The following is a 9,751-nucleotide window of genomic DNA, read 5'->3' as shown; positions in this document are numbered from 1 at the left end:
GTCCAGAAATATATAATGATATGAGCACCTCCAGATTAGGAAGCTTCCAGACATGGCAACCACCAATAGCTAAACCCAAAGACTTTGTCTCTAGTGCCCAGTCTAGAATGAATGATCCAGTCTAAGCACCCAGCTGCCTTGACTTTCAACTGCAGAGCCCCCATGAATTTGCCACACAAAGAGCTTTCACAATCTTTTTCACTGTCCAAATTTATCTGCTTTATCTCTCATTAATTATTTCCTGCTAAGTCATTTACCAATCAACACAAAGGCTAGCATTCAATCATGTTGAAGGGATTGTGCTGGGTGCTATTTGGAGGAAGTGGGTGCAAAGTATCTTCCCCTACTGCTAAGCCTAATAGCTACTATTGAGTATTTACTATGCACCATGCTCCGTGCTAGAATGCTTTCCATATACTTTCTTATTTGGTCTTCTCAACAACCCTTCATATTAGGTATTATTAGTGCTATATTCTATATATGTGGAGATGTTAATTTGCCTAAAGACACACAGTCAGGTTGTGATGGAGTTGGGATAAAAACCCAGGTCTGTGCATTTCTGAAATACCTATTTTTAGCTTCTGTACAAAACAGAATGTTTATAACCTAGTTGCAATATGATAAATTAATCTGTGACTAGATATTAAAGAGTTCATACATAATGTAAGAGCTCCATTGTTATAGAGGCAATGTCTCAACCCAAGTATATGTTCAGAAATTGAGGCACACCAGTAGTATCTTTGCAATTGCACTATGCATGCTAAGTACAAACATGCTTTGCTTATGTTTGGATTTAGCTCTCTCTACATTGTGTCATTTATTATTAAAAACCAAACAGGAATGACTGAAAGTGGTGCTTATTAAAGCCAATCAGAGGATAGTATGGTAGATTTACTAAACAGAAACTATAAATACAGGCAGAAAATCTTGACTATGATTATGTTTTTATATTTATAGGGTAACTTGAATGGACACATAATTATCCTTAATTGCCTGTTCCAACATTTGACTACATAAAATGGATAACTACTTAATCTAATCTTTGCTAAATGCATACAGAGGACTTTCACCTCAACCCATTATTTTTATAGAGGATACGGAAGAAAAGAATTGACAGAAATTAAATGGTTTTAGATATTCTATTAAAAAGAATTGGGGCCAGGCGCAGTGGCTCACGCCTGTAATCCTAGCACTCTGGGAGGCCGAGGTGGGCGGATCGTTTGAGCTCAGGAGTTCGAGACCAGCTTGAGCAAGAGCGAGACCCCATCTCTACTAAAAATAGAAAGAAATTATATGGACAGCTAAAAATATATATAGAAAAAATTAGCCGGGCATAGTGGTGCATGCCTGTAGTCCCAGCTACTCGGGAGGCTGAGGCAGGAGGATCGCTTGAGCCCAGGAGTTTGAGGTTGCTGTGAGCTAGGCTGACGCCACGGCACTCACTCTAGCCCGGGCAACAGAGTGAGACTCTGTCTCAAAAAAAAAAAAAAAAAAAAAAGAATTGGAAAGAAGGAAAATATTGGAATCTTCATTGCAACAGAAACTGCAGTTACACCCTTATCTATTCTTTGTATACACAAATACACAATCTCCGCATTGCTCTATTTTTGGGCATTCAGCAATCACTCAAATTAATGTGGGCAAAGATGGTGGTCAGATGAGATGTGATGTCAGTATGGATGTCAGTAAGGCGTGGTCTTAGCTTTGTGGAAATTACTGAAGTGCTAAGGATGAAGCTTGGAAAAGCATGTGTGACAAGGGTGTGTACACATTTCAAGCACTACTTACCTTGTGAATTGCAGGCACGTTTAGTTAATCCCAATATGTTCTAGACATGCCTGAGAGAGTTTTCATCCAATACTGTATAACAAAGTGTTTTATTGACGTTGAGTCTATAGCTCTTTAAAACAAAATTAGAAGTGGCCAATAACAAAATGTTCATTCAAACAAAGGAAAAGTGCTTGCCAAAGTTTTATATTTATTATTAAGTTTAAGTCTATTTATGTAGTTCAAATCAAATACAATAAATCACATCATGTCACCATATCTATTTAAATGTTTTCACTGTCAAAATGAGGTATTCTGGCTTTACAATGTTATAGGTTGAAGTAAGTAGTTTAATCAAGGTTATAAGAAAGAAGATGAGAGAGATAATCGAACAATTACTTCCTAGGGGAAAAAAGCCAAGTGAAATGTGTGTGAATGAGATAATTAAGCCACAAAATACATTTCAGAGTATTAAGCAGCATATATGCAAAATTTTAATCCTAACCTTAAAATTGGTATAATTTATTATTATTATTTTTACTTAGCAAACAGCATGCACTGTAGTGTAAAGCAAGCAATAGAGGATAAAATATCATACCTATTAGAGCATTTATCAGATTCACATGTCATCTGAATTGACCAAGACTTATTTTCACTATGATAATTTCTGTATTTTCTAATTGCTGATCAGTGAGGTTAAGTATTACAGTTGGCATATACACAATATAAATAATGCATACACAATCTGCATTTAATACTTATTAATACTGGGGTATAAATTAGTAAGTATAATAGCAGCAAGGTACCACTATTTCTAGAATATGTTCTAAGATTTATCATATTGATACTATAGATTCATTACTGAAGTGTTATTAGTGCTATAAACTAATAACAAATGTAAAATTGCAAATGTACAAAGCTACCAAAGGCCTATTTGACTTTTCAAAGTGCTGTGCTTTGTGTTGGGCTTAGAGCTTGTGAGCAAGCTCCTGCTACTTGAATTAAGTATTGGTCCCAAGTTCTGGGCCCCAATCAGGTATAGTTCTAATGATGGGGGCACAATAATGCATTTGAGAAGAGTAAGGAGCAATGACCACTATAGTAAGAGTGTGTTGGATGGCACTGGATGCACGTGCCTTCCACTGTAATTTGCCAGCATCCTGTGATTAACAGTAATCAGCAGATGATGGAGAAAGGTCAGGAGACGAGAGGAGAAAGTGGTATTCCATGAAGGAGATCAGAAGGAATGACTTAGAAAATGCCTCCAGACAATTGATGGGGCTGCCTCCATAGACTGGGAGATTGAATTCCCAGAAAACAGAAGGGAAATATTTTATCTAAACTATTTGGCTTAGAATGAGTTTGAAAGTCCCAAGCAGAGGTTTTGTTGGAGAAGATACCAGAATACTGTATCCACTGCAGGATAGAGTTATCTTAGAATATTTTTATAATGCTAAGACTGTGCTATTTTAAGAAAATCAATAGCATTTTGTACTGCATTCTTCTGGGTTAGGGCCAGTTCAGAGATATAGTACCATTAGTGTCACTGTTTCTAGTGGAACAGTCTGTATTCTAGGAAGCTGGGGAATACAGACACTAAGGAGATAGTGGATCTCTTGGGGCAGGAAAGAGCTGTTCAGTATCATTTGGAATTAAGGGTAAAGTTTCTAGCTAAACACTTATCAACCAATCAGTTCACTCCTGTGTGTCCCAAAGCGATGTGTGTGAGTGACAAAGCTATGGTGGCTAATACCAGGGAGCAGCCTGAGGCAGAAGGCCAACATGTACTGGACAGTTGGTGGAACTTAGAGGGACAACCATGTTCTATGCCACATAAAACAAACTTCCTGTCAGTCTGGATGCCTGATGCTATCAAATTTCTATTCGTTTCCTCTTGTCATAACAAGATTGTTTAGTATGTATTGGGAAAGTCCACCTCTCAGGAGCCCACGTACATATTGGAAGATTTCTTTGAACCCTACACATTTCATTTTACAGATCTCCAAAGGTGCCATTCCTGGACAAGTTCTGTCGTCCTACACCACACTTTTGGGAAATAAACCCAAGTAGCATTCTCCACACATGTCATAGAAAGAAGAATGCCACAACTGTACCTCCCCTGAGTATAAGACATTTAATCTAAACATTAGGGACCTTATATTTTGGGGAGCTAGTCAACCAAGGTTTGCAAAACACTCAGCACTAAAGTAGCAGACAACCTCTTTATTACAGATGAGAGAACCAGGAAAGATGTAGCACAGAATCACTTGCTCAGCTACGGAAGGGGAGTCTCATGGCTGTGTTCATTAGCCCATTTTGTTTCCCAGAACTTAACAGTAAAAATCTGCAGTCAGCCAATAAAGAACATTGCAAAAACTTCAGCTGTGGCATGAACTAAATCTGTAAGATGGTCTGATTTCATGTAGACCCTTTGCTTCCCAGGAAAAAGAAGTAGTTTCATTTCAGTCCACATTTCTTGTGTTGCTCCATCTTTAGCTCTGTGCTAAGTCTTCTAGCTGGATTGTAATAATACTTCCTTGGGGAGCACTTTCTGATGAACAGATTCCGAAAACTAGAGAGAGAAAATCCTGACACACCACAAAACTACATTTAATTCTGGAATGCACCATTACATTGTCTTCTGGAATAGAAACATAAGTTTTTTTATTTGAATGTGAAGTCTTGAAAGAAGAACTAGGATTCTTAAGATCTATTATTACCTGGGCTCAGATCTTGTGCTTTTCTTTGAGTTTATATAAAATCCTGGGTTTGGACTGTGGCTTAACTGTTCTCAAGAATTTTAGAGTCTGCATTAGGTCTAAGGAAAATGACTAAACTTAATTAATATCAAGTCTAATACAGCAAATATAAAAAAAAATTTTTGGCATGACCCTCTTAGAGATCTGCCATTAATTTAAAATTTAAACTTTAATTTCTTCCATCAAGTCCATCTTGACCTTTCTCTCCAATCCTAAGAATATCTCGTATACTCATGAACCACAGCAGTACCTCTAAGAGGTTCAAAGTTCAAGACTGTAAGCTCTGCTCTAACCTAACTGAAACCTGGGATGGTCCCTTTTGCTACAAAGCCGTGGAAATGTGGCCATGTGTGAAAATGGTCCAGGGAGCTCATGAAAAACTCAGTTACATTTGGAATAAATACGATCCCAATTCTGTCAAACTAAAGTCCTCTTTGGCTCAGTCCAGTAGCTTCTTAGCTGATCTTGAAGTTAATTCTAAGTCAGTGAGAGCCTTGTTTTGCTCTGAAAATTCTCCAGAACTTGTGAGAATAAGTAATGTGGTTGGGTCACCATTTATATTGTTGGCAGTTGCAGAATGAGTCACCGTCCTAAAGTCTATTTTCTCTCTGTCCCATGTGTCTGAGTTCTCCTCCCTGGCCGTGAAATCAAGGACCAGAAGGCACACACCCTTTACAATATGTTAAGCAACTTTTTCTTGAGACAGAGATTCTGCCAATTCGAGGGTGTTTATCAAGGGAAAATTGAAAATAATCCTTTTCCTACTTCCCAGAACTCCAGTGCAGACTTTCAAAATGGAAGCAAGTCTGGGAACCCAAGCAGCACGAAGGAGTGGGCACCTGCACCCACCAGGCAGAGCAGGATCCCATGCACCCAACCTTGGTATAGTCTTCTGTGTTTCTGGGTCATGCTTGATGACTTTTATCATGCAAACGCTGAGGTGCACTTAAATATTAGAACCCAAGTGAAGTGCAACTATATATTTAAAAACTAAAGGAGAAAATCAAGTAAACATTTCACGGAACAGTCAGCAGCCCTTGGGTGTTACTGGCATCCTGTGTAGATAACTTGTCAACACACCTGGCCTCATAGCACCAAGCACCCAGACAAAAGCTGAGGCTCAAATAAAACAGAGCAGAATAGTTCTCCTCTTGCCTCCTTATCTCTTTGTCAAGTATTGATAACAAAGGTTTAAAAGAGGGGAAATGATCTAGTCTCTAGTAATTGATTAAGATTTAAAAACAAAAGCAAAATGAAACAATAACAACAAAAATAAAACCCTGAGGGTAGAGTGGGGATTTCAGAGTTTGCCACTAGGGTTTAACACCAGAATTGAGGGAAAGTTAAGAGAGTAAAGAGACCCCCTTTCTTTCTCCTATCCAGAGAAGGCCCTACAGAATTCCACAGTACTATCCCAGAAATCTCTTTGGGGAGGGGTTCAGATGCAAGAAAAGGGAAAGTTCAACCAGATTTTCCCAGAATTATTTGTATTATGACCTCCTCAAGCTTGTGGAAGCTAAAAGTCAGGGTTTAAATTACATTACAGAAAGTAAAGGCTGGAAGACCAAGAGTTGGGGGTGTGTATGTGCTTTTAGTAGCTCACCTAAGACATCCCTCTCTGCGGGTAACATGCAAAATCCATCTATGAAAATCAAAGGATAGAAATGGGAAACTGCTGGGAAGAGTCAATCTTTATGAATGCATACATCCATTCTGGATTCGTGTTTAGATTTCCTCCTTAAGAATCCAGAAGCTGACACTTCCTTGGGGATTCTCAGGTAGTGCTGAGGAGTGGCAAAGTGCACACAGTCTCATGCCCAGTTTTTTTTTCTAGCTCCTTCCTTTTCAGCACTCTTCAGGAGGGTCTACCTAAGAGCTAAGAGTTCTTCATGACCCATTTCATCTTCTGTCCCAGGGCGTGGCTTGGTAGTGACTCCTCAGATCTGGGCTGCGTGCACACATATACAATGTCCCCAGTAGGATTGGGGGAGCCAGGACATCTACAGCAGTCAGAGGCCACTCACAGCCCTGAGATGCATGGTCCTGTTGAGGGGAGGAAGACCATAGCAGCATCTGTCCTGGGTGAGAAAAGTTCAGTAAGCTCCTGTGTGAGTGCTCTTGAAGTAAGAAGCACTGCAGATATTTAATCTATAAGTAAATAAATTAATTAATAAGTCAATCAATTAAATCACAAGAGGGCTCTTTATAGATAAGCACCTCTTATCTTTAAAAAAAAAAAAATCCCCTCTTGTGTTTCGGAGCCCTCATGCAATGGTGATTTGTAGGCTCAAAACAACCCGCAGAAAGTAGAACAATTGAGACAAGGACTGGAAATGTTCCAACGCTGGGTATTTCTCACTTGATGACACACAAGTCATCCTAAATGTCCCCGAGGTAGTCTTGTTTTCAAGGAGTTACAGAATGGCTCCAAACCCACTTGGAGTGCCCTCCTGTAATGCCATTGCACTTTCCCATATATCCTGTGTCTGCCTCCTTGGTACCACCGACAAGGTGCCTTCCACCTAGTGTTGCGTCCCACACAGCGCAGACCCAAGTCCTAGGTAGACCACAGTGAAATGCAATTCCAAGATCTGGCTTGAAGACCGCACTCCAAAGAGGACTTTCCCAAAATGATGCAGGTACTTACCTGGCAGCCATTTTGTTAAAAATCTACAGAATTAAATCAAAGAAGTCTGGCATGCAACAACATGCATGTCTACCTCTTGTTGGGCCCCACGCTGAAAAGATCTCCCATCATTGTTCCTTTCGCTTTTAGAAAAGGGCCAAAAGAAATAGAAAGGAATTGGTGTTTTAAAACTGGGAAACATATTTCTGACACCAAGGGCAGTATGCACTGTTTATCTGAAAAATGAAGGTGACCAGTTACCAGCACAAGCTATGCAAGAACAGCTGTGGTTGAAACACCTTGGTGATAAGTAAGTCTTACTCTCTCAGAGAAGAAACGGTGACATTCAACAATCCTAGAGAGAACTGGTGCTTGGTTTCTTCCCTGCTCAGAGCCCCAGGTTGGTGTTAGAGCCACCCCACAGGGCAGTCCACACCTGAATGAGCCATTCTGTTGACCAGGAATGCCTTTCTGGTTCAACCTTCCCACTGGCTCAAAAACAAAACCCTGGAAGACAATAGGGAACTGGGCAAATTAGGAGATATTCAATACCTCAATGGAACTTGCAGACCGTTTCTGTGTTCCATTCACCACCAGAAGCTATTGGGGAGGTCCTGACCTTGATCACAAGAAACATGCTTTCTTCCCTTGGACTTAAGTTTTTAAAAAGTCTCATTTGGGAAAAATGCAATTAAAAGCCCTGTAATTTTATCCAAATGGCCCTGTGAGGAAGGAAAAGAAAAAAAGCCATCCTCCTCTTACTTCACCATCACTGCCCAAGGGCCATCCTAATAGGAAACCCTTCAGAACTCTACCCTGGATCAACAAATTCAACATTAAGTTAAATAAAAAATTAAATCAGCATTTAGCCAGAGCTTTGTCCTCTTGTAAGAGGTCATTCAACTCGATGACAGTTGTGGCAAAGTCCACCAGGTCAACGAAGTCAGACGTGATGATGTTGACACCCATGGCTCCAGGCTTCTGAGTTTTCACCCAGTCCAGGATGGCAGGAAGATTCCTACACAGAGGAAGGTGTTGAGGGAAGAGAGAACAGACAGTACAGTTTAGAAGCACTCCTCCAGAAATGGAAAGAAAACATTTCCATCAATGTAAGAAAAGCATGTTGATAGAAGCACAAGCCTCCAGAGTTATGTCTGTTTAAGCTTTACATCTCCTTCAGGGATGAGGTGGTCTCTATTCTATCAGAGAATTGTACTTCCCAGGATTTCTTTGCTGGAAGAGGAGATTATTTGCTCCAAGCACCAAAAGAAATACGATGTCAATAGGACTTCAAAAAATTAAAATTGAGAGCTTCAGTACTGGTGGGTTCTTTAAATTTTTTTTTTTTTTTTTTTTTGAGACTGAGTCTCACTCTGTTGCCCAGGCTAGAGTGCTGTGGCATCAGCCTAGCTCACAGCAACCTCAAACTCCTGGGCTCAAGCAATCCTTTTGCCTCCGCCTCCAGAGTAGCTGGGACTACAGGCATGTGCCACCATGCCCGGCTAATTTCTTTTCTATATATTTTTAGTTGTCCGGCTAATTTCTTTCTATTTTTCAGTAGAGATGGGGTCTCGCTCTTGCTCAGGCTGGTCTCAAACTCCTGACCTCAAGCGATCTTCCCGCCTAGGCCTCCCAGAGTGCTAGGATTACAGGCGTGAGCCACCGCACCTGGCCTAAATTTTTTATCATGAAAATTTTCAAACATATGACAGCATTGAAAGAATTTTACAGTACATATATCCACCACCTAGATGTCACAACTCACATTTTACTATACTTTCTTAGCATATATATATCAACCCATCACTAGCTTTCCATCAATCCATCTTATAGTTTTAACATATCCCAACTGCAAACATATATACGTATTTCCTAAGTACTTCAGCATGCATATGATTAACAGGGGCTCAATATTTGCTTTCAGTTTGCTTTTCTTTTGACATAAAATTCACATTCAACAAAATGCACAAATCTTAAGGGTATACTTGCTGAGTTTTGACAACTATATACACATAACCCAAACCCCTATCAAGGTATAGAACATTACCAGCACTCCAGAAAGTTCCTCCATGCCCCTTCCCCCTCAATCCCTGCCCCATCCTAGAGGCAACAACCCTACTGATTTTTTTTCCTACCATAGATTAGATTTGCCTGTCCTAGAACTTCATATTAGCCATGCAAAAGGTGTTCTTTTTTGTGAGCTTTCTTTCATTCAGCACAATGGTTCTGAAATTCATCCATGTTGTTGCATGTATCAGTAGTTCACTCTTTTTTTAATCACTGCATAGTAGTAGTCCACTGTATGAATATACTGTAGTTTGTTTATCCATTTCCTACACCAGCTGGATGTAGGCATAAGCTATTTCCAGTTTTTTGGATATTATGACTAAAACTATTACGAGGATTCTTACATGAGTCTTTTTGTGGGCACTTGTTTTCCTTTCTCTTGCGTAAGTACCAAGGAATGAAATTACTGCATTATAGGGTTGGTTTACATATAGTTTTATAAGAAACTGCCAGACATTTTCCTAAAAAGATTTTTTCATTGTATAGTCTTACCAACAAAGTGTGAGAGTTCTGGTTGCTTCACCGCCTCCCC

At 39.8% G+C, this 9,751-nt stretch overlaps 1 protein-coding gene across 1 annotated transcript in view; it reads right to left on the bottom strand.

Moving 5' to 3' along the window:
* Positions 1-1,853: 1,853 nt before the first annotated feature.
* Positions 1,854-9,751, bottom strand: part of PLCXD2 (phosphatidylinositol specific phospholipase C X domain containing 2) — a 50,788-nt gene continuing 42,890 nt past the window's right edge. The window contains exon 4 of the mRNA XM_069472589.1: positions 1,854-8,170. Within this exon, the coding sequence (XP_069328690.1) occupies positions 8,011-8,170 (160 nt within the window). The 3' untranslated portion in view covers positions 1,854-8,010. The remainder of the gene's footprint in view (positions 8,171-9,751) is intronic.

Source organism: Eulemur rufifrons, chromosome 7 (assembly GCF_041146395.1).
Source record: "Eulemur rufifrons isolate Redbay chromosome 7, OSU_ERuf_1, whole genome shotgun sequence".
NCBI lineage: Eukaryota > Metazoa > Chordata > Mammalia > Primates > Lemuridae > Eulemur > Eulemur rufifrons.
This window is presented reverse-complemented; position numbering and strand designations above follow the sequence as displayed.